The 23,874-nt window shown below is 51.7% G+C and overlaps 6 protein-coding genes across 6 annotated transcripts; 3 read left to right on the top strand and 3 right to left on the bottom strand.

Annotated features, from left to right (window-relative positions):
• Window positions 1-7,739: 7,739 nt before the first annotated feature.
• Window positions 7,740-11,070, bottom strand: prp4 (Serine/threonine-protein kinase prp4; the record flags this gene model as incomplete). The annotated part of the gene is made up of 4 exons (XM_036641692.1): window positions 7,740-7,961; window positions 8,653-9,021; window positions 9,076-10,222; window positions 10,277-11,070. The coding sequence occupies 4 exons, from the start codon at window positions 11,068-11,070 to the stop codon at window positions 7,740-7,742; spliced, it is 2,532 nt and encodes an 843-aa protein (XP_036493240.1).
• Window positions 11,071-11,933: 863 nt separating this feature from the next.
• On the top strand, window positions 11,934-12,251 carry tma7 (Translation machinery-associated protein 7; the record flags this gene model as incomplete). Its single annotated transcript, XM_036641691.1, has 3 exons — window positions 11,934-11,955; window positions 12,014-12,103; window positions 12,157-12,251. The coding sequence occupies 3 exons, from the start codon at window positions 11,934-11,936 to the stop codon at window positions 12,249-12,251; spliced, it is 207 nt and encodes a 68-aa protein (XP_036492913.1).
• Window positions 12,252-13,209: 958 nt separating this feature from the next.
• On the top strand, window positions 13,210-14,236 carry CGCS363_v009841 (ADIPOR-like receptor; the record flags this gene model as incomplete). Its single annotated transcript, XM_036641690.1, has 2 exons — window positions 13,210-13,791; window positions 13,847-14,236. The coding sequence occupies 2 exons, from the start codon at window positions 13,210-13,212 to the stop codon at window positions 14,234-14,236; spliced, it is 972 nt and encodes a 323-aa protein (XP_036493234.1).
• A 65-nt stretch (window positions 14,237-14,301) lies between these two features.
• Window positions 14,302-16,559, bottom strand: sfc6 (Transcription factor tau subunit sfc6; the record flags this gene model as incomplete). Its single annotated transcript, XM_036641689.1, has 2 exons — window positions 14,302-15,338; window positions 15,386-16,559. 2 exons carry the CDS (start codon window positions 16,557-16,559, stop codon window positions 14,302-14,304), a joined length of 2,211 nt encoding a protein of 736 aa, XP_036492911.1.
• A 477-nt stretch (window positions 16,560-17,036) lies between these two features.
• On the bottom strand, window positions 17,037-18,190 carry dtxS3-2 (Aldo-keto reductase dtxS3; the record flags this gene model as incomplete). Its single annotated transcript, XM_036641688.1, has 2 exons — window positions 17,037-17,521; window positions 17,605-18,190. 2 exons carry the CDS (start codon window positions 18,188-18,190, stop codon window positions 17,037-17,039), a joined length of 1,071 nt encoding a protein of 356 aa, XP_036493254.1.
• A 1,126-nt stretch (window positions 18,191-19,316) lies between these two features.
• On the top strand, window positions 19,317-21,571 carry CGCS363_v009838 (Ophiobolin F synthase; the record flags this gene model as incomplete). Its single annotated transcript, XM_036641687.1, has 3 exons — window positions 19,317-19,605; window positions 19,665-19,965; window positions 20,017-21,571. 3 exons carry the CDS (start codon window positions 19,317-19,319, stop codon window positions 21,569-21,571), a joined length of 2,145 nt encoding a protein of 714 aa, XP_036493253.1.
• Window positions 21,572-23,874: the final 2,303 nt, after the last annotated feature.

The raw sequence follows: 23,874 nt of genomic DNA, 5'->3' as shown, positions 1-23,874 counted from the left end.
TAGTCGACCAGTCAGCCATCCACAGCATCGGACTAGAGCCCGCATGTCTCGTCAAAGATACACAAGTCGACAGCGGAGTTTACATTCTCACCCCGAGCAATACACATGTTCGCCTCGCTCACAACATGTGGCGCAGCGTGCTCAAGATTTCAAGAATTCCATGATGATGCAGCAGCCTTGAATCAAAGATGAAGGACCCTTGCAATACTCACAGACCTGAGACCTGAGCAATCACGGACTCGCGGCCCTGTCAAATGTCACATCGTAGCATGTTCCCCCACGGTCTTACTGACGAGGCGGGCCTGCGTTCCCGCACAAACTCCTGCATGAAGTAAGTCAGCCGGAATTTTCAACATCGCGGGCGCGACATGCTTCGTGTGGACAGGGTTGGTGAAGGCGACGGGCCACTCCAACAGTCCGATCAAGATCCAGCCTTGTCTTTCGCAGCAAGCTTGGACTCCCATGTGGTCCGACGCTGCTCGCAACGTACCTCAAACATGCGAGACCAGGCCAACCTGCCACTCACGGAGGCGATCTGTTCATGCGATCCCCGGGACTGCTTCGAACAAGCAAGCAAACCCGTCAGGGTGGATTGCGGCAAGGGCGCTTTCCTTGTTTGACGATGGCAATACCGTTTAGGTTTCTTGCATCCTGTGCCTTTCAATTTGAACATGGCTCCAAGTATCATGGCTACAACATATAGCCAATATCATCGGCATTTTCCTTTGTTATAGGTGTTCCTAGCGGTGCAACCTTGTTAAATAAGCCGATCATATACGGTTCTTTAGCACTGGAACACAACCCAAGGCAAGGACCTAGCGCTCATCAAATCCTACCGCGACTCCCGGAAACCGAAGCTTGGGACGTGAGGCAATGCAGATATACAACGTTTTGGTTATCACATATCGCAACAAATTGCCTCGTGTTAGCAATGAAGCTTCGCCAAACCGACGGGCAATAAGGAAGCAAGCGGCACGCTAGTGATAACTGTAGGGCAGCGACAGGGGTTGACCGAAATCAACGGAGCGCCGCCGGTGAGATAGAACGTTCTTGGAATCAATATTGCAACCCTTGGACAGCGCCGGCCCCGTCCTGAACCACATGGCAATTTCGTTCTCCAGAAGCCAAGACCGAGCAATGGCCAGAACAAGCAGGAAGACCGTTGCTTGCCCTGTGACAAGATGGAGTTTGTTTCCTTTTCCTGTTGATATCACAGACTCGTCGCAGGCAAACCGTCAGTTAGCTCTGCAAGCCACGGTCTCCCTGGGGCTGCTGCAGCTACCAATTCGGCGCTCACGCGTGACCCTATCAGCTTGCTTCTCTGCGCTGAGAGGATCGCAATTTGTGTTCGGTCGGCGCACTTACCAACGAGCCCCTTGCAAGCTGACCGAAGACGCAAACACGCTCAACCCGGCCTTGGCTGACGAAGGCCTCGACTGGCAGGGGTCCACACCGAGGCCGGGATGCCTCGGTTACAAGTCGCATCGTCTCAAAAAACCTCAGACTCCTTCTCATCAGTCAGCGCCGGGAAGTCAAATTGGCCAGGTCAGGTGAGCGCGGCTGGTTCTTCCAATAGTGTCGCATTCCATCCCCTGCGCTAGCGGCAGCCCAGCGATCTGTGGTTGAGCACAAACGCTGCACTCGAGAGTTCACGGACTGCACGACGACGACTTCCAGTCAGTGACTCTTCTCACGAGACGAGGGAAGCATCCATCCCTGACGGGCCGTGTCATGGTCGATCCGTGCTCGCCGGGTTCCAGGAGGCCAGGCGCCAATGCCACTGCCCGTCAACATTCCCAAGCGGCGTCTTGAGCATCATAGGGGTCTTGAGGGTCCAAGCAGATTGAGACCCGGTGACGACGAGGCGCTGCCAGAGCGCAAAAGTTCGGAAGAAAGACTGAGCGCCGCGACGGCCTAGAACTCTGCAGACTTACACGATTAACGCTGTCGCGTCTATCTCGCGCACGACGGCATATCAGACACGGGTCCTTCATGAACCTGACCAATCCATTCGGCACGCTTGCCACCCTGCACACGGGCAAACAAACCGTATCAACTGTCGCATTCTTATGGAACTAGCAAGGGCGTGTTGGTGATGGAGTTCGAGTGACTCAACTTCACACACGCACACGGACCTCTGTCTCCGGCGCCGAGGGAGCCGATCGCTGACGGGCGACTCCTTGGGAACTCTGATCCGCGCCGAGTTGGCCGGGGGTTTGACCGACTTGACGTTCGCTACGGAGCGTGGATGCTCCAAGTTGACAGAGTGTGAGTGGGTTTGACGGACCATTGCACTCAATCGGGGACAACGTTCTTGCAAGTTGCGAGTCCTGGAGAGTGCCAAAGAATTCCCACATTGACGGCTACCTACGCACCGGCTAGTCCGGGCACTCTAAGGAGAATTCGACTGGATCATGGATGGATGCAAGGCAGCGCCTTACTTTGCCACCTCCAGTTTTACGAAGTACTTTTTTCTGTGCGTTCCGCAAGGGCTTCTCTGCAGCCCGCGCTTCCATGCGAGGGAGCTGGTGCCAGGCAAAGAAGCTCGACAAGGACATCCCGTCACGCCGATAGGGTTCTTTCGACGAGCATTGGCCCAGCAAAAACAGAGTGCCAAACGAAACACTTGTCAACGGAGAACCCAAAATAATTCGCCGTTGAGTGTTCGTTGCATCGGCCGCCCCACACGGAGACCATGTCCTTGGAAGCCGTGGGGAATAAAGGGGATAACAATCAATGTTGGCGATTCAAACATCAAGGACACAGCCTCGCAAAACTCCACACCGCCCTCGTATACGTGAGGCACGGCTCAATGTGAGAAGCTCCCTCAGGACCGTTTGGGATGCGATGAGAGGCAATGGGGTGACGATGCAACATTGGGCATGACGAGGTGTAGTGCGGGCGAGGAGCATCGATCATCGTGCGAGTCATCATCAACTTGGCGTAAATATCGCATCACTGGCACTCGGACTAGTTCGCAGATCCGATTACATGCGTTCGCTTGATGTGCGTGGGATTCGCATTGTCCACCCGTCGTCTATCAGTTGATGAGAGCACCCCTAGGAGCTGAGCTGATACGACGACGGGCCTACCGTGTTGCGTGGACGAGCGACAAAGAGGGAAGGAGGGATTGGAGGAAGGCATCTCGATGGACAGAGGATCTTCGCTCTCGCCGTGATCTCATACCCTGCATCACCGACCCGCTGGGATTCACAGGAACCAACTGAAGATGGAAAGCATCTGCTCGCCAACTCCCGCGATTCGACCGGCCCATGAACCGGACAGTCGTGCCAGTGTCTCGACACCCAGCGCCTTCGGACGGCCGTCAATCCATCATTGGATCCATCCCGCGCAGATCGTTGCGTCCCACCTTGGGCGCCTCACATGTTCATCGGTCTGTGATTATGTCAAAGTCCATCAACAAACGGCGCTCAAACCGCCGTTCCAGAAAATCCTTCCGATCCATGAGGACGGCGCGCCTCAGCCCGTCAACAATCAACAATCGGAAAGCTAAGAAAAGCCCTACGAACGGCGCGCGGCGCACTACGGTGCGCGCCAGGGCCGTCCGCATGACCTCATCCCTTGCGTCAAGCGTGATCACAACGGCCGTCTGGGTCTCGAGGTCTGTCATTCTCGTCTTCTCCCGAGACACCAACAACGTGAGATGGGAAATTGGCGTGACGCCAGAGAGAGAATCCCTTCAGGGCCCGAAGCCAAGCCCCAACATGTTACATTCCAAGGGACTCTCTCTCACCCCTTACTAAGTGCCTAACCCCCTCAAGGGACCAGCGACACCTCTGACGAGGGATCGTCACTCGCTTCACTCTGCGAATGGGCCACGATGCAAGCTTGAGATGATCTGCGCATTCTTTTCTTGGAAACCGGGCAAATGCTCTCCAAAATCTTGGACCAGGTACCTTCAGGGTCTACTGCGTACGGGGTCGAGCCAACCGGAAGAGTTGCAATCGCATGTTGCATCCCTCATTGCGCCAGCCCGCCCAACTGCCCCGCGATGCCCTAAACTTAATCATGTCCAGCCAGTCACGTTCTGGCACGAAGCAATCAAAAGTCACAGCGTCAGGGAAATGCCTCTGGGAAAGGCGCCCGCCTCGACCAACGACGATCGCCCGTGGATATTGCATCTTGTTTAATCACCGGCGACGCCTAACAGCGCACTTTGCACAGGGCAGGGCGGCAGAGTCAGGACTCAGGACACCCCCGAGAATTAACTCAGGATGTAAGGCGAGCCGTCTCGTCTCCAACGGCGGCGGGCCCCCGGCGTCCCGTGTGCTGCTACTGAGTTGATTAAGCGCATGTAGGAGAGTTGAACCCCCTTCCCCGCCTGGCTCCGTTCGGCGCTCCCGGAACCAGACCACCGATCAAGGCCGGCCGTAGCACACGACCAACCAACCCATCCACTGTCATCCCATCGGCCACCCGCATCGTACTACTACTGCCTGCGCTGCGAGGCGGTCGTCCGGCGCAGTGCGACAACGGCATTGCTGATCCCCTCGTGCCCAGCTTCAGCTTTGCCTCAGCCAACCATTTACCCGCTGTTCGAATTGGGAGTGGATGAGAGCAAAAACAAGGCTACGGTCGTGTTGCCGTCGTGGACCCCTAGCAATCGGGGACTTGCATTCCCACACCGTCCTGCGACTCCCGTTGTCGGGCGCCGCATTGTGCTACATGATGGCCTTTTGTGGTCTTTTTGTCTCAAGAATTCATAGAGTGTAATTTGCGCATTCTGCCTCGTCAAGAGAGGATACGGCGAAATAATTCGCTTTGATGGGATGCGCAGCTTTTTCTTTCCTAAGTGCATTTGCAACTACGCACTTAGACCTGTGACCACACCAGGTGGCATGGATCGTAGAGGACAACGGGTGCACATTGAATAGAAGCTGAGCCAATCTGCTGCACCCAACCATCCAAGATCCTCGACGCGCCCGTCATCCTCCCCCTCGTGTAACCGCAATCAGCGCGTGTGTATACGGTGCCGCACACCTGAATCCTGCCGCGGGGAACACTCACCTGAAAGCTGCACCTCAATCTCGACGCGGGCCAACATCGAGGCCGCCCGTCCGTTTTTCCTCTTTGTGTGCGTGATAAAAGTAGATGGGGCGGCCCCCAACCCCAGAACGACTGGATGGGTTACCGCCTGGCTAGCCTTCTCGAACCCGGGAGGTTGGAACGGAGGCAAACACGTACGTATGCAGCGGCCAGGCAAACAAACATGATCTTGTTCGTTCCCCTCGGTTGGGACAAGGCAGCAGTCAACAGCCGTTGGGAACTTTGGGGAAACGGCTTGTTTGTCCTTTTCTGGGGCGCGAGCTTGCGTGCGTAGCTTGCGAATCCTTTAAGCATGTCAGCCTCGCGTCCAGGCTGCAGCCGGAGCGTGTCTGTCAGGGATCCGTCATATGCGAGTGCGTTGGGGAACCAACGTCCTGGACAAAAACGGCTTGCCGTATGGCTGAACGGGGTGTTCTCATGGGAAGGAGAGGTTGATGCTGCTATTCATGGGTTCACAGAGAGAGAGACCGGCATACGATGGCCCCCGAAGCACAGCAGATTGGGAGGGCGTGGCCGGTTTAGACGCCGGGAAGCCAACGGCGAGGATTTGAGGGGTTTTCTGCATGCAGCTCGCCGTGGGAATCAAATTCTGTTCCTTCATGCGGGGTGGGCGGCGTAGATTACTCCCGGGTCTGGCGTATCGCCTGCGTGCGAGTTTAGAGCATGCTTGATTTTATTATTACTATCTACGTTGTGCATGTTGGTTCAATATTCACGACTTTGGAGGTTTAGCTTGGGGTCGGTGGATGCATATGTGGTCCTCCCTTCGGCGACCTGAGGTAGATCGTGGGGTCTTTTCACTGGATACATGGGAGCTAGATCGATGTTCAATCAAACCCGGGTGAAGGTGTTGCTCATGTGATGTAGGCCAGCTGCGCGATGGGGGGGTCTGGCATTGAGACCGCGGGGTGGCTGTGACCAACAAGGCCAGGCAGGCTTGCTTGGGTTGAGATTCCTCGTTGCGCGGAGTGGTGGTCTAGACCGAGTTGACTGTGCCTCGTGCCGGCAGGTTGAGTGACACAACGCCGGGCGTGTGGACATGAGTTACATGGGCGAATATGTAAACACCCAGAGTACTTCACGACCAGAACCAGGAGATCGAAAGCCAGAAGTGAGGTTGGTCATGATGACTCCTGGGGTCGAGCAACAGAGCTGGGACATGCGCTTTCACGCTCACGGGCATCGGTTCGATCACATATGTCGAGTTAGACATAGACTTTCCTTGCTGCCAAAAACTGATTGTATGTGTAATGAAGGGTGAAGCTATTCAAGGGGCGATGGCAATTATCGTGAACTCGGACGAACTCTTCGGTGGCCTCACGCAGGCAATGTCCAAGGATCATCACCGACCTACAGACGAAGATAATCCTGACATTCAACCCCATCTCTCGAGCGTTTCTTCATGATCAGACCTCAGGGTTCTCAACACCAGAACCCCTATATCCCATCTCATCAGCGGGCCAGGCACACGCGTCTACTCACAGCGCCATGCCCCCTCTCCCCTGACTGCACAGCTCTCTCTATCTCTATCTCTCCATCGGATCGCATCAACCGACCGCTCTCCTCGGTCTTCATACCGAAAACCCGAAGCGCTCCTGCCTCCATCCCTTCGCGCTTATCCCACAGGGAACCACCACCGTCCGTGAACAGATTTGTCAAAACAAGAAACCACGCCTCCATGAGCGAACATCTTCAAACGCCCCCCATTCATCTGTATATCCATTCATTTACATGTTTGGCCGCCAGCATTCGTAATATCAAAGTCCCCGTGTCATCCTCGTCCGTTCCCAACATCAGGCCGCGTTTGAGGGGTTATGGGAAACAGACGCCCCCGCGCACGGGAGAGGTTCGCTCACCTTGTCTGAAGAAATCACCTCACAAAGGTTATCTACTGCAGTCGCTGCAGAATCATTGGATTGGGGACAAGGGGGTCTTAGAGTACATCTCGCCTCTTGGATACATCAACATCTCTTCGTGAACACATACGCTGGTAGGGTCGTCATATCCAAGCCTTTGTATTATCAAAACACCACATCATCTGAATATATGAATAGTATCAGGGCATTGTCAAAATAGCTGACGACGACGACAAATTTAGCAAAGGTACGTGGGCATTGTGGCAATGCCGAAAAGAAAATGAGGGTCTTGTAGGGATGGCGACGTGTCCCTGGAGAAAAACAAGAGCCCCTGAAAGTTAAATCTTGATGTATCCGGACAGCCACAAGAGCTTCGCTTTCTTCCGACGCAAGATATGGGGTGGGTGATAACACTAGTCTGCCACATAAGAATGCACTTCGCATCTGCAACTCGCCCCAAGCAGTAAAGCCGACGAAGATGGCCACATCGTCGGGCATACACAGAACAGAAGGATTAAGGCCGCATATCACGATATCTCTCAAACATGGCTGCCTCGTAGCTTACAGGTGATATGCACACTGCAAAGCACATGCGCTTCAAGAGTGGACACGAGTTCGATGTCGCCATTGCTTCTACATCTAGAACCTCTAGAAGCCCTCCCCGCTAATGCAGCCCTGTAGCACCGCCTCGATAATAACTGTTTTTCTCCTTCTCCCTAGTAGCAAAGATACGCCCTCCCCAAACCGTTACTATACATAGCTTCTCTCTCCACCATGCCGTCCTTGACATCTGCACCAACAAAGACCCCACTGTGCCTAACGCTTTGCCGGCGCAGACCTGGCCGTGAAGAAGGGGTGCTTCAGCGCGTCGGCTGGCTTGATCCGCTTCTCCGGGTTCAGCGTAAGGCAGTGCTCAAGCAGGTCGACAAAGTGGTTCAGGTCCCTGGTCTCGGCGTCGTTCATGCCCGCTGAAGCGGCGAAGAGGCGGGTGCGTAGGTCACGCGTCGGTTTAACGACGGGCAGGACCCTGGCGGTAGTCTGTGAGGCGCAAATATGTTAGTCTCGTCGTTCTTTCAGTCCATGTTCAAGAACGAGTGCGAACAAGGGTGCAGGGGTTAAGGAAGGGGCGTGGTAGCGGGGTCCTCAGCTGCCAACTGCAAACTGTCACAGGTGACAAATCGATGGCAAATATGTTGGACCCTAGGTGCAGAGCGGGAGTAGGGAGACGAAACAGGGGCGAAGGAGCTTTGGCGGCAAATGATGGGATGGTGAGGCCGTGACAACAGAGTTGCTCGAGCTTCCACGCGCGTATGCATTCCTCCGAAGTTGGGACTGACGTCTGGCTCCTCAACGTATCCTGATCCGGACCAGGACCAAGCAGTTCATGCGAGTCCGAACGGTCCGAAAAGGGTTGGTTGGAGGTGGTCTGCGCAGGCCGTGGCCACCGGGGCCCGCGTTCCGGGGCGCTCGGGCCTGAGATGCCGGCCCCAGATTGCTCAAAGTGGAGACATGCATACGCATGTGCAGCCGCGCCTCAGTGCTCAGCGCTTACAGCCGCACTCCGCCTCCAGGCTAAATCTCCTCGGTCCTGCAAAAATAGCATCGGATGTGGTGATTTGGCCGCGTGGGGAGGGCATGAAACATGCGTATGCACAGGCGTTGGGAATATGGGGAAAGGGGAAGGGTATGCAACAAGGAATAGCAAACAACAGCGATCGATACGACGTACCTTTCCAAGAACCTTGTCTCTTTCCATGCTCACGAAGTTGCCCTGCTCGTCGAAATGCATGGGCGCTAATTGCCCTCGCTTGTACAGCTTAGGCGTGATCTTTCCGCGGATCTCCATGATGGCCTTGAGCATCTGGTTGTTGCTGTCGCCGGCAAAGAGGATCTTGCCGGTGTACAACTCGTACAGGGTGCAGCCGATGGACCACATGTCGATGCTGTAGTCGTAGGGCATACCGAGAATGATCTCCGGTGCTCTGTAGAAGCGACTGACGAGGTACGGGGTGATTTCGTTGTGCGCCGTAGCAGCGTCGGATTTGTCGATACCTGTTCCCAGATCGCAGATCTTCAACACGTTACGACTTTCATTGACCTGTGGATGGTAAGCATTGTCTTCATATTTGGCTCTGAGACCGGGGTTACTGACCAGAATGTTGTCAGGCTTGAGATCGGCGTGGATAACGCTGCATTTCCTCATGTGTGCCAAACCGATGAAGATCTGATGGGCGTATGCTCGAGTCGCAACCAGGTTGATGCCGACGTTGTTGCCAAACTTCTTCAAGACCTCACGCAGGTTAAGACTAAGGTTCTCAAAAGCCATACACAGATGACCCTTGTGGTCAAAGTGCCGCTCGAACTTGACGATGTGTTTGCGGTTGTCCGGATCAGCGTCGTTGAGCTTCTGGAGAATGGCGATTTCGGTAAATCCACCCTTTCTCAGCGCGTCGTTGTTTCTCATGATCTTGATAGCGACGAGTTTCTTGTTCGTGATGTCCACTGCGCGAGCGACACCGGAGAACATACCCTTTCCGAGGGCCGACTGGACCTGGTAGCGCCCGTTGAGGATCTCACCAATGCGAAGCTTGTAATATCCGTCCTTGTCATCGCCTTCGAGGATGGCGCCGTTCGGCTGACCAAGCGCAGGCGAGGCCTTGGTTTCGTCGACCGCGAGGACCTTTGAGGGCTTGGGAGCGGCGTACTTGTCATCGTCAAAGTCCTCGGCAAACATGTCGAAGTCATCATCTTCCTCATCACCAGTTGACTTCTCAGCTGGAGGCTCCTCGGGTTGCTCTTCAGGCTGGACTTCGGGCTGGGTCTCGAGCGCTTCGCCGTGCATACCGACATTGCCATGCCGCCTTTCGTCGCGCCTCTCGTCTTCCTTCATGTCCACTGTAGGGTCATAGTCCGCAGCAGAGGGACCATCTTCCTCTGTAGCCTTACCACCTCCATGCGTGTTCATCAGATCCGTCTCGTTCACGATATCGATCGTACCCGGAGAGCTTCCATCTTGTGCTGGTGACCCAATATCTGAACGCTTAGTGGGAGTAGCGTAGCTGGGCATGGGCTTCTCACCTGAAATCGGGGTATCAACATCCCCGCCTGGCGTGCCTTGGCGCGCTGGTGTAGATACTGCGGACTTGTCTGACGCATGCAAAGCATGCACGAGGAGCGGTGTAGCGGAGCTAGACTTAGCCAGGAGTTCATCTCGGCGTCGACGTCGGCGTTCAATCTCAGCCTCTTCATCAACAACCATGGGTTCCTCGAAGTCTTGCTCGGGCTCGGCTTGTGGAGCTCTATGGGGTGACGTCAGCATGCGCGGTTCAAAAGACTTTTCCCGGGAAACGTACGGCTGATTCTGAGATGGTCCCGCACTGCCGTTGCTTTGGTCTGCAGAGTCTTTCACAGGTTTAGCATCTCCTCTGGAAGCACGGAAATCCTTCCCTACAGCGCCTCCGTTGGTCGAGTAACCGTTTCGGGTGTCTCGGTCGCGGTGATCCTCGTCCTTCAAGCCGCGGAACGAGTCCGAGAGACGATCCCGTCCGCTGTCTCTTGAGTAGCGATCGTCGCGGCCGCGTTCGTTGCGCTGAGGAGGGCGGTATGGCGACCTAGTGCGATTACGCGCTCTCTTATCGGGGTACCTGTCCCTCTCACGGTCACGGTCCCTCTCTCGCTCCCGATATCGGTCCCTGTCCCTGTCCCTGTCCCTTTCACGGCTTCGGTCTCTGTCGTGATCGTCGTAGGCGAGATTCGAGCCGCGCGAGGGCGGGCGATCCAGGTCCTCATAGGAAACGCGGCTGCGACGGTAATCATCGCGCGGGCCGTCCTCGTAATGCACGCGGAAGCGGCGCGTGTCCTGTCGTCCTCCTCTGTCTCCACCGGCGTAGTCACGCTCGTCGCGGGAGCGCTTGAATCCGCGGGGCGGCGGCGACCGGCTGCGTCTCGATGACGACGAGTTGTAGTTGCTGGCGGTGTGGTGTCTGGGGTGGGAGTCGTGCTCGGGAGATTTGGAGGCCGAGTATCTACCTCGGGTTCTGTCTTGACGGTCAACACCGTTTCCTTCAAACTTCTTCGGCAGTGAAGTTGCCTTCAAATCCACAGCGTCATTCTCAACGATCTCGCCTTCGTCCGAACTCGACGCCATGTTTGTGCGGTGCTGTGTAGCGCAAGGAGCTCCCTCTTCTTTTCAAAAGTGTGTAGTACGTATTGTAAAGCAGGATCCGCCAGAGGGAAGGTTCCCCTAGGTCTTTTGCGCGCGCAGAAGCAGCAGCGACGTGTCAGCAGAGATCACTTGAAGATTGTATGTGCGGCAGGAATAGTTTGCGAACCGGATGTCTATGTCGACTCAGCTCATGGGGGATGGTTTGGGAGAAGCCAGACGACACGCAGTAGGGCCGGAGCAGAGCAGGATGGGTGAAAAGATGGGGGAAGTAGGAGCTGTTTGTATAATGCAACGCAGAGACGACAGAGGCAAGGGGTGTGTTGTTTTGTTTGTCGACGTAGCAGAGGTGGATTCAGCGATCAAGGGTCGAAACGGGTATTGTGGCCCTGGTTGTGCTGAAGATGCTGGTCGGCGGTCTGCTGGCTGGCTAGCTGTCTGCAGTGCGCTGGGATGATGAAATGCGACGAGACCAATTTTGGTAGGCGACGAGACACGCCCGTCGGAGAAACCTGGGTGGCACGGAACAGACGTCAGGCGTGGAATGTTCCGAGGGGACCCGCAGAGGTGGGGAGATCATTCATGATGGATAAGTGAATAGGCACCTCAAATGAGATTATCGAGAAGTCTATCGCTCTATCCGTGGACCCTTTACCGCCGCTGACCGATTTCTCCAGGAGGGGCATTTTTCACCCCACGCTCGACCTCTTCAGCGCCGCCGCGTCTTTTTCGTTTCCTCTCCCCGTTAGACTTTCTCGAAATCGAAATCTGCGACGCCAGCCTTGCTACCCTCAGCACTCCACGCCCAAGTTGATCCACGTCCCAGATACCCACGACAACTCTTCAAAATGGGTGGCGCAAACCGCGAAGGTCAGTCTTTTGTGTCTGGTTCCTTGCTGCCTCTCGCATGCTGACAGACCCTCTGCAGGTGGCAAGGCCAAGCCTCTCAAGGCCGCGAAGAAGCAGAACAAGGACCTCGACGAGGACGATCTCGCGTTCCTCGAGAAGAAGCGCGCCGGTATGTTCCACCACGGAACGCCTCGATCGCGCAACCTACTAACGACGATGCAGAGGAGAAGGCTCGCAAGGACATGGCCGCCAAGGCCGGCGGCAAGGGACCTCTGAACACCGGCGCCCAGGGCATCAAGAAGTCCGGCAAGAAATAAGCGGCGTCTTCCCGTTCAAGGCGAGACAGGAGTTATCGCGAGGAGCCAGCCAGCAAGCGTGTTCTGCTTCCGACCAGACAGGCAGATTTTGCAGCAATTTTGAGGCGGCTAGGCGGAGCGCATTCTTTTACATACCTACACGAGCATGCAATGAAATGATTAACGTACTCCTGCAAGTTTACTGGGAGAGAGAATAAACTCGAACCGCCTGATGCGCTCCGGGGGTGCGTGGGGCATGGGTGATGCCAGCGCACGCTCGACATGTCTCTCATGCCTTGAAGTGCACAGCCAACACCACCTGAATCCTAGGGCGGTTTTGACTCGGTCGCGAGACTTGGGTTGACACAACATGCTTAAAAACCAAATGAACTGGGGGAGAGGGATTCTCGTATGTTTTTTTTCCATGGGGTGGTTGTCTGAAGTTGGTTCCCGTGCGAAACGTCCCGCGTGCAGATGCTGATCCCTTTACCCACAAGACCCTTCGCACAGCGCCCCTCGTCTCCATCCAGTGTCCGTCTCAGTGTGTCTCACGGCGCTGCACGCCTCTCGCGTCCAAAGATGGTGCAAAAGAAGAAGAAAAAACAGGGGAACTGCTCCGCCGCGGTGGGCAGTCTCACCGACGGACCGACCCATGGGCGGTGACCTGCTGTCCGGGTGTCCGCCCCTCCACTTGGCGCCAGCTGAGAGTCCCCGATCGGAGCACTTTCAACGGCCTCGGAGCCGCTCCGTTGCCATCGTTTTTTCAGCATGTGGAAATCCCAACAATTCCATCGCATCCCACCCGTTAGGGACCCGCCGCAAGGGAACATCACCACCACGTATAAGCCCACTCATTCGCAACGGCTCATGATGAACTTCAATCCTGCACAACATAGACTCACTGCTTTCACGTCGAATACTTCACACTCGTTGTGCACCAGACTGTAGATTTGTTCCATCTCAAAAACCATCGTGCAAGATGACCGCAACCGCCGAGGGCTCTGGCCTCAAAAACCGCAAAGCCAACAACACAGACAGCAACACCAATGAATCCCTCCTCGAGACAGTAGAACACAAGGCCGCAGCCCTCGAACAAAAAATTGAACGCGCCCTCCTCATCCTCTGGGACGACCTCCCCCACTGGCGCCGCGACAACGCCTTCATCATCTCCGGCTACCGCCCAGACTCAAACTCCTACCTCGGCTCCTTCAAAAGCCTGGGCTACCTCCACAACGAGTCCGTCAATATCTGGTCCCACCTCCTCGGCGCCGTCGCCTTCCTCTTCGGCGGGGCGTTCCTGTACACCGTCATCGCCCCCCGCTATGAGTCCGCATCGGCCGCCGACCTCTTCGTCTTCGCCTGCTTCTTCGCCGGCGCCGTGGCCTGCCTCGGCATGTCCGCCACCTACCACGCCCTCTGCAACCACTCCCCCGAGGTCGCGAAATGGGGCAACAAGCTGGATTACTCGGGCATCGTGTTTCTCATCGTCGGCAGCTACGTGCCGGCTCTGTACTACGGCTTCTTCTGCCACACCAACTTGATGAAGGTCTACCTCAGCACGGTAAGTCTTCTATTCCCTCGTATAAGTCACTGTCGACGTCGCTCACACCTCACAGATTGTTCTCCTGGGCCTCGGCTGCGGCATGGTATCCTGGCTCGAGCACTTCCGCACGCCTCAGTACCGCACCTTCCGCGCCTGCATGTTCGTCGCCCTCGGCACCTCAGGCGTCGTGCCCGTCATCCACGGCCTGACCGTGTACGGCCGGGCGGAAATGGAGAACCGCATGAGCCTGAGCTGGGTAGTCCTGCACGGCGCAATGTACATCTTTGGCGCGTTCCTGTACGCTGCCCGCTGGCCTGAGCGGAGCTATCCCCGCACCTTTGATATCTGGGGCAGCTCGCACCAGATCTTCCACTTCTTCGTGGTCCTCGCGGCGGCGACGCATTTGTACGGCATGGCGAAGGCGTTTGACTACCACCACACTGTCATGGGGTCGCAGTGTTAAATCGATAGAGTAAACGTGAAGATAGAAGTAATTGTGTAATAAAAGGGTATCATTTATGCTGAAATCTAGCATTCTACGCCCAGATCCATCACCCTCACCAGTCCTGAGGCCATCGCCACCGCAGCCCAACACGAGGTCTCCTGATTCGGGTTCCACGCCATAGTCGTGACTCTCGTCAACGCTTCTGAGAGAACAGCCCTCGTCGGGTCAGCGAAGTGTCCGTCGCCCTCTTCTTGGCCGCCCTGTACGTCCGCATCCTCTTCTTCCTCAACTGCACCAGCCTTGGCTTTGCCCTTAGCTTTCCCCTTGGCCTTCCCTTTGCCCTTTTTATCCTTCTTCTTGTTGGTCGCGACCTTGCTCTTCCATGTATCCACCTTAGGGTTGACATTGGGAACTGGGCGAAAGCCTTGCAAGATCCTCGACACGCCGCGACATCCCTGCTCATTGCCATTCACTTGCTGGACCGATGGTGGCAGCCTCTCGCGCGGGATGTATGTGTGCTCCAACACCTTGATCTTGTGCCCAAAGTGATGCTTCGATGCAAAGATCCTGTTCCCGGGATTCGCAGCCCACACCGTCCCGTCAAGGTATCCAACTAGCACGAACGGATGGTGCAGGCCCACCGCAAGACACGTGGGCAGCCTGTCCCCGTCCATGACCTTCCGCACCTGCGCCGCGTACCATCTCGAGTGGATGAACCCGACCGACGCGTTCAGCGGATTGGCAGAGGGCACCGTACTAAAGAATCCTCTGAGATGATCGTTCCACTGCAGGAGGTTCGGCTGCGGGCTGATAGCGAAGCAGGGGAAGCTCGTCCTTTCGCAGGATGGGTCGGAGAGGTCAACGAGAGTGGTGTAGCCCGCGATCGGGGTCGAGGCGACCAGGTACGGGTCTGACGGGTAGGCGGTGTCGATGTGCATCACGTAGGTGGAGTGTACGTCGTGTCGGGAGAGGCAGACGCGCGGGGCGATGGACCAGAGGGTGAGAGAGCCGTCGGAGTGGCCTGTTACGATGCGGTTCGTGGTGACCCAGGCGAAGCAGGTTACTGTGACATTTGTTTCCGAGGGGAGGCCTAGGGTCACGATCTCGTGTTCGAGTTTGGCTACTAAGTATTAGGGTACTGCTTCCGCAAAGGAAAGAGTGACTTACTGAAGGAGTCTTGCTCGTCGTTATCGATGTCCTTGACTGAGACGACGTGGACTTGGCCATCACCACAGAGTAGTGCCATAAGACCTAATGAGCCGTCATCCGTGAATGGGATGGGACACCATTTGATTCTCTTGACTCTTCCCCAATCTGAGCAGATGGTACGAGCCAGCTTTGCTGGGCGGTTCTGCGGGTATGGCATGCCGTTCTCGTCTGTCCGACCGTGGAGCTCCCACAGCTGGATGGTGCCCTTCTGCTCATCGACAGCATCCTCAGCATCAAGCTGCTGGTCAGTGTGGGGACTGACAGCGAGCGCGAGAATCTGCGAGTTCCCTTCTCCTCTGAGAGCCCAGTCCATACCGATCACAAGACCACCGACATCGAACATCCACCCAGCCACCTTCTCATCCGCCTCTCCTTCCATAGGCAGCCCAGACTCAGCGAGAACCAAGCATCCGTGAGGCTCAATCTTCACCTCCTTCTGCTCCGGGTACGGGCCAAGAACCATCTTCAACTCGCCGTCGGGCCTCACCCTCCACTCCTCAGCTTCCTCACGACTCATTTGCCTCTCTGCATCCGTCACTCCCTCCCCACCGCTCACCCTCGCAAACCAAACTTTCGAGACTTCAGCTTGCTGCTCCAAATGCCCCTCCTCAAGCCAGGGACTTGACACGGGACAGGCGTCGCCCCCAGGCACCTTACTCGGCAAGACCCCGTACGCCGCCCACCGACTCAACAACCAACCCGCAATCCCGATCGCCTCCTCATCAGGCCCGTAGAAATAGTCCAAGATCTGATTTCTCTGACCTCGCTTCAGCGCGCCGGTGTAATACCGCGTCGGGCGCCCGTCGGCGTGGTACTTCTCCAGCGCCGCCATGTCCGCCTGCCGTTTGCGCAGGCCGGCTGAGCTGGTGTACGCAGGGCGCTCGTCATCCTCGTCATCGAAATCCCGATTGGCTGCGTCAATTGCAAGAGACGACGGGTCTTCTGCCTCAAAATCATCGTCGCCGCCGCCGTCAAGGTCCATGCGGTCGTCTTCATCATCTTCCGGGTCTGGTGGGGGCGCCTCAAAATTGTCGTCATCGGGGTCCTCATGCGCCTCGGGCGGCTCGCCGTCTGAGCCGTAGTCGATAACTGCTACGCGCCGTGTTTTGTTGCGGGGGCGCGTTCGCACCATTTTGGTGATGTGATGAGGTTGCTGTTGTTTGATGATAGTGAAAAAGATTCGCTTGAGGTGAAGTTTGACGCGCGAGGTGGGTGCACAGTGTGTACAGTGTAGACGAGCCTTACTAATATTTGATCAGGGCGGACTTGGGCGCCTGGGTTTTGCTTTCTACTGGGGGCCGTACAGTGTTCTTATTTTGTTTCTGCGCACGGCCGGTCCGAATGCCCATGAGAGCCTCGATGAATACGATTTCGAAGATATGAGAACTTCCTTTCGCTTAAGTGCATCATAAGACGCCTTGACTCAATTAAATGACTGGAGGCTCATCTTTTTCTGACCTCTTTCTTTCTTCCCACAATCTGTCACGCATTTCAAACGCAAGCTCTCATCACGTCTTGATGCTCGTCAAACAATAATCCTCATTCAAAGTGAGTGAGCATTCTCAAGACTTTCACTTCCTTCGTAAGCTTCGTCTTATAAGACAAGGGCTTAGCTATGGCCATACACGACTTTGGGCTTATATAATGCCTCTAGGTATTTCTCGTCGCCTTCATCAAGTACCTTGCCTGATGCCCCAAGAGCGTCCTCCATCTTTTCGATAGTTGTGAAACCCACAATCGGACTGCATACTCTTTTATTGATCCATGCGAGCGAAACGTGGCTCATGGGCCATTTGTTGCTTTGTGCGACCTCCGCAACTCGAGATATGATGCTGGTATCAGGCTCAACGCGTCCCAGAGAAAGCCCGAATTTGCTCTCAAACTCCTCTCTTTTACTCATAGAACGATCTGTGACAGAAGGCAGACGAGTGAGGCAACCATTGCACAGAGGAGACCAAGGAATGAGCCCAATTCCCGTGTCGTTACAGAACCGGATCATCTCCCTTTCCTCTTCTCTGTAGACAAGGTTGTAGCAATTCTGCATGCTGACGAACTTTGTCCAGCCATGAAGTTCGGCAACATGCTTGGGTAGCACTACGTCAGCTTTGATTCGCGGGTACAACCCGGAAGATCATGAAAGCTTACTTGCATTCGAGCGAACTGGCATGCCCACATACTGCTGGCACCTATGTAGCGCACTTTCCCCATCCGGACGAGGTCATCCAAGGCCTTCATCGTCTCCTCGATTGGAACATCCGGATCAAAACGATGGACTTGCAGGACATCGATGTAAGTTGTATCCAGCCTGCGAAGTGACGCGTCGACGGCGTTGAAGATGGCCGCTCTCGAAAGTCCGAACATATTCTGATAGTCTTTCGACTTCTCAACAGGCATCATGGCGTGCTGAACAGATTGGTCCTCGCCAACAGCCCAGAAACATTTCGTGAGAAGAACCACTTTCTCTCTTGGAATATCATGCTTCTTGATAGCCTTTCCGATGAATGTTTCTGACAATCCATTCGAATAGATATTTGCTGTGTCCCAGGTGTTGATGCCGCGGTCATATGCGGCTTTGAGAAGAGATATTGCTTCTTCTTCTCCCAGAACCCATGGGCGAATGCCTGCAGGATCTCCGAAGCCAGCGCACCCGAAGATAGGAACAGAAACGCGTAAGCCTGATCTGCCCAACTGTCGGTATCCGCACTTCGTTGAATCCAGTGAGCTAGCCAAGCTGATAGGGAGCGGCCTCTGCGATGTGCTCATGATGTTGTTTCAAGTACCAAGTATTCACTACGCTCAGATTTCTTTTATTGATTCTTGTGTTATTACAATATTGTGCACAGTAGCTGCAACGATGAGATCTTCGGGCTGGGGAAAACAGACCTAAGTGGCCCGGAACATTGCCGTAACGCCTGCAATAACACCGAAGAAAGGTGACCGCTACATTCTTTCTCTCTTCGGCAAATGGAGGAAAAGATAGCGCGTGCCGTCGAACCTAGCACCCCTTTCGCGGCCGCCGTCTGACTAGGAGGAACTCAACATTTCCCATGTTGTGTGTGCTTATCCCTTTCAACATCCGGGCACCGACCGAAAAGCTAAGGCAGCCTAGAACTTGATTTATTCCATCGGATCTCCGAGTGACTTTCGGATCTTCAACAGAGTTCGAGATAAATATATATTGGATGAATATCAAATGACAATCCCATCTCTTTAGCCCTTTCTGATCGGTCCATGGACAGGTTCCGCGGAGAAAGAAATTTCGTTTGAAGCAAAACTGTAATTCTACGACGGATTGCTTTGTTGCATATAACAGAGTTGCGCGGATGAGGGTGGGGCAAACGCGAGCCTGCCGTACCTAGGCTTCGACTCTGTACCGAACCTGCACCGAAGAAAAAAGCCCGAACTTTTGGATTCACCGTTCTAAACTATCTTCAAGTAACAACACATGAGCCGAGCACAATGTATCAAAGTAGTCAAACACATGGCTGATGCATGGCCAAAGCAAGCACGCCTCAAACCATCAGCCCTGCTGTACTCTCCATGGTCCAGGCACGCACGTTTCTGATAATCAGGGACGATATCGTTGTTCCAGAAGAACGGGAAAGCTTACCGAACGGCTATGGGAGATCCTAGTTGGTTACACCGGAGAGAGGCTACGAGAACCTTACTGTATGCGCATCGGAAATGTCCCATCATAGATTTATACGATGTGCCGCGTTGGTGTAGTGGCTCGTAGCCAAGCATAACTACTAGGCCGCTTTGTCAGTCACTAAGGTCACCTTTCGGGACAAGAGCAGACAAAAGCTTCTGGTAACGCCGAGAGATTGCAATCACACTATTCTCAAATCATTGAAGGAATTACGTCAACACGGCGGCCAACTCTCGCATCATGGATGCTATTTGGGAATATTCTGTCGACATCGACGCTGAGGTGGCAGCGTCCACTGGTTGTTTCACGACACTACCAATCCGCATTCATCATAGAAATGATCTTGCAGATGATGCCACCAAACAGTCAATTCTGGACTGGGGTGCCTATATCGGTGACGGTTGGGAGCACAAGTCTGGTTCATCGTGGAGTCCCGTCGGAAACTGGGGGGCTTTCATCTTCCCAGAGTCTCTCCCTGAACGTTTGGGAGTCATCACATATTTGGCTAACATGGGAAACATTCACGACGGTAAGTTTGTGTTCTGACCTGAAGTTTCCGCGTTACCAGTTCTGATTAGTCATTTCCAGATTTGTGCGACGAACTTCCTTATGAGGAAGCTCTCAAAGAGCACAAGAGCCTTAGTCAGGCCATGGAAATTAGCGCAGTGGACAATCGGAGCAGCTCCAAGGCTGCTGAACGCTCGATGAAAATGAAGCGCTACATATCAAAGTGTCTTCTCGAGGCAATGGAGATTGATAGACCTCGAGCCTTGCGCATGATCAACACATACCGATCTAAATGGCTGGATGTGATGGAGAGGAGAGACGTAAATGAAATAACCAGCCTCGAAGAGTATCTAATCTTCAGAAACCTGAATGGAGGCATGGAGTGAGTACAAACATCAGCTTAAGCATAGTGGAAAAGGCTAATATTTAATAGGGCATTCTGGAGTATGGTAGAGTTTGGAATGGCAGTCGACATATCAGATCAGCAGAAAACGGCTGTTCGTCCAATTTTTCAGGCGGCTGAATCCGCCCTCGTGTTGACGAACGACTATTGGAGTTGGGACCGCGAGTGGCGCCAAGCTCAGCAGACGGAGGATCCCAGAATTGTCAATGCCGTCCACCTATTCATGAGAACTCAAGGTCTCTCCATGGAGCAGGCCAGAGAGGCGGTTCGCCAGAAAATCACAGACTACGAACAAAGTTTTGCGCGACTTAAGGCTGAGTTTCTCGGGGAGAATCCCAATGCCGACTTGAATCTCAAGAAGTACATCGGGGTTTGCGGAGCGATTGTTGCCGGCAATCACTACTGGTGTGCCAATTGCCCTCGACATCATGCATGGCGAGACGATGAAAGTCTGCGCAGCGACGGCAGTTTCTCGTCTTCGCCAGTTCGCGATGTCGCCATTCAGTCCTCAGTTTCTTCTCCGGGACCATACACCTCAAGTGTCACATCGCACAACTCATATCCAACGACGGATTTGGCGCTTTCCGAGCCTCTCGCACTCACAGCGGATGACAACAAGACTTCTTCATCGTCAAGCAACCGAGCTTTGATCGCTCCATGCCAATACATACGCTCTATGCCATCAAAAGGATTACGGTCGTTGATGGTTGAGGCCCTCGATCAGTGGCTGCTTGTGGATGACGAGTCGCTTGAAACTATCAAGAAGATTATCGACCTGTTGCACAATTCGTCGCTCATCCTAGATGACATAGAGGACAATTCCCCTCTCCGCCGAGGTCTACCAGCAACACATATGATATTTGGACAAGCCCAGTCAATTAACACGGCAAATTTCATGTTTGTTCAGGCTGTCCAGCTCACCCGAACACTTAACAATCCCGAGTGTCAGAAAACACTCCTGACTGAGCTTGAGCATCTCTTCATTGGCCAGAGCTGGGATCTTTATTGGAAGTTCCATCTTCAGATTCCAACGGAGCAGGAATATCTGGAAATGATAGACTGTAAGACGGGGGCCATGTTCAGTCTTCTGACTCGACTGATGGTTCAGGAGAGCTCCGTCGTTACGTCCAGTGAAACAGCTCAGTCACTAGTCAAAATGTGTCATCTCTTTGGACGCTTCTTCCAGATCAGAGATGACTACATGAATTTGCACTCGAATGAGTACTCAGATCAGAAAGGCTTCTGCGAAGATTTAGATGAGGGCAAAATGTCTTATCCGCTGATTCTGGCTCTGCGACAGAATCCAGAGCATCAGGATCACATCATGGGAATCTTTAGACAGCAAGCTGCCAACACGGCTCGGAACAACTCCGCAGAGCCTCCGAGGTTGCCTCATGAGACCAAGCGGTATATCATTGGGCTCTTGAAGAGTTCAAATGCCATGGATTTTACATTGAAAAGATTGAAGGAACTTGAGACGGCAGTTGAGCAAACAATTGGCGAGGTCGAAAAAGCATTGGGGGATAGTAACCTAGTGATGCGAATTCTTCTTGGTAGACTGAGTTTGAGGGATATTGTTGCTTAAAGATGTGTTGTTTTTTTTTGAAACTGAAACCGATTATTTTGCTGTCCGTAGGTTGAAACCACACTCTGACAATAGTATTACGGTCAGCTATCCGACAGTAGGGTCTGCTAACAGAAGCTAGGGATTGATACGTTCTAATAGTATACTAGGTTATAATCTGAGTTATAGGTTGTAGGCTGTAGTAGATTAGGTCTTTAGAAGCTAAAGTGATTAGTCTTAGACTTAATAAGTAATTTATAGTATAAGTAAGCTAAGAGTATCTTAAAAATAAATACTAAGTTAATTACTAAAAAGCTATAGAAATTTAACCTTAAACTTAGTTTATAGTTATACTATATATAAGTTTTAAATAGTTTCTTTATTTAACTACTAATTCCTAACTAAGTATTAATAAACGCTTAGTGATTATAAGTAAGCGCTTAGTAGCTCTTACTAAACGTTTAGTAATCTATACTATTTACTTAGTTTTATCTTATTATTATATAACCTATTCTATAGTTCTTCTATTTCTAAGTAAGTCTTTATTATTCCTATAATCCTATAGTATAAATATCCTATCTTAGCTACCTAACGCTTAAGTAGGTTGTTTAGCTGTTATCCTTGTTTATAGGTTGTAATATTAGGTCCTCCCTCTAAAAGTTTTATCCTTAAGACCTAATATAAGTAGGTTATTAGTCTTAGGTTAGGGACCTGTTAATTATACTTTTTAATTTACCTATAATACTGATATTATATTAGGTTATGTTCCTGAAAATCCTATAATTTCTACTCTTTATTGTTATTATTATTCTTTAAATATTATAGAGAATAGTTTTAAAGTTATGTTTTGTTGTTATTATTAGTCTAAAAGGTTATGCTATAAAATGCTGCTTAGTTCTTTAGTTTGCAGGGAGTATGTTGCTATAGGTAGCACTTATTGTTTATGTAATGCTTCTAATGATACGATCTACTAATGTTTGTGTAGCTTTAGGCTTATTATGTTTATTTGTATTAATTTTGTGTGTAGTGGAACGCTTGATGGTTGAGTTTTGGCGTTTGGATAATGAGGAGGAGGAAACTGAGGAATTATTTTAAAAGAGAATAGAGGTGCTATAAAAGGTATAGGCTGAAGTGAATAAGGTGCTTATAAAGTTAGATTATGTTCATAAAGCTAAGCAAATAATATTTAAAAAGGGTTATAAGGAGACTTTAGTAGTGGTTGAAGAGGAGGGGGTACTAGAGCTTTTTCCTACTAAATCTCTCTTAGTTCTTAAGGCGTAGTTAATAGGTGTTTTTAGTGTAGTAGACTTAGATTTAATCTTTAATTGGAATCTTAGTACTCTGAACTTCTTATCTGGGGAGTCCTAGTTATACTCTAGTATCCTTAGCTGAATAAATAGTTTTCCTTGCTATATTAGCTAAAAGCGTTCTAATTATGATTATGGGAATAGAAGTTATATCTTTTGCTTTTTAGCTTCTCTTTATTCTTATTATAGTTCCTCTTATACTCTTTTTTCTCTTTTATTAGTACGTTTATAGTATTCCTTAAACTCTTCTAAGGTTATAGGTAGACTTAGTCTATCCTTAAGGTTAATATAGTTAAGCGTTCTAATATACTTATTGATTTTATCTTAATAATTAAGTAGGTTGTTATTAGGTTCTTATATGTTTTCTTTATAACTATAGTTTTTCTACTTAACTAGGTATTCTTATTTATTATTTCTATATTAGTAATTAAGTAGTTTTTCTATTTTATATTTTAGTTTATTATCTTTTATAATAATAATATTATTTATTTATAATCCTTATAGGGCTAGTTTAAGTAGTAAGATATAGAATATAGGGTAATACTTTATAGTATCTAAGAGTTTAAGTTTATAGTTAACTAGTAAAATAACTTATGAGATTTTAAATAGTCTAAGTTTTTTATAGTTTAGCTTATTATTTAGTTATTTTATTTTAATATTTTACTATATAAGATAGGCGCTATCTCCTTCTTTTAAAGTTAGTCCTTTAATCCTTTATTTATTACTAAACTTAGTTATTCTTTATTATATAAATTTAAGTTCTTTTTATGCATTTTTCTAGATATCTTTAATTTATTATACTAAAGTAATAGCTTTTACTATAGCTAGGCTTACTTAAGGTTTTCTATAGGTAGTAGGTTTAAATCTATAGTTAAGGTAGAAGGGGGATTCCTTAGTACTTTTTCTTACTACGCTATTATAGGCAAATTAGGCTATTAGTAGTAATATAACCTAATTATTTTAGTTATAGTTAATATAAACGTAGAGGTAGGTTTTGAGAATTTAGTTGATTTATTC

This window comes from Colletotrichum siamense (assembly GCF_013390195.1).
Source record: "Colletotrichum siamense strain Cg363 chromosome Unknown KSG_Cg363_contig06, whole genome shotgun sequence".
Classification (NCBI taxonomy): domain Eukaryota; kingdom Fungi; phylum Ascomycota; class Sordariomycetes; order Glomerellales; family Glomerellaceae; genus Colletotrichum; species Colletotrichum siamense.
The sequence above is the reverse complement of the archived record's forward strand: the minus strand, read 5'-3'. Positions and strand labels throughout refer to the sequence as shown.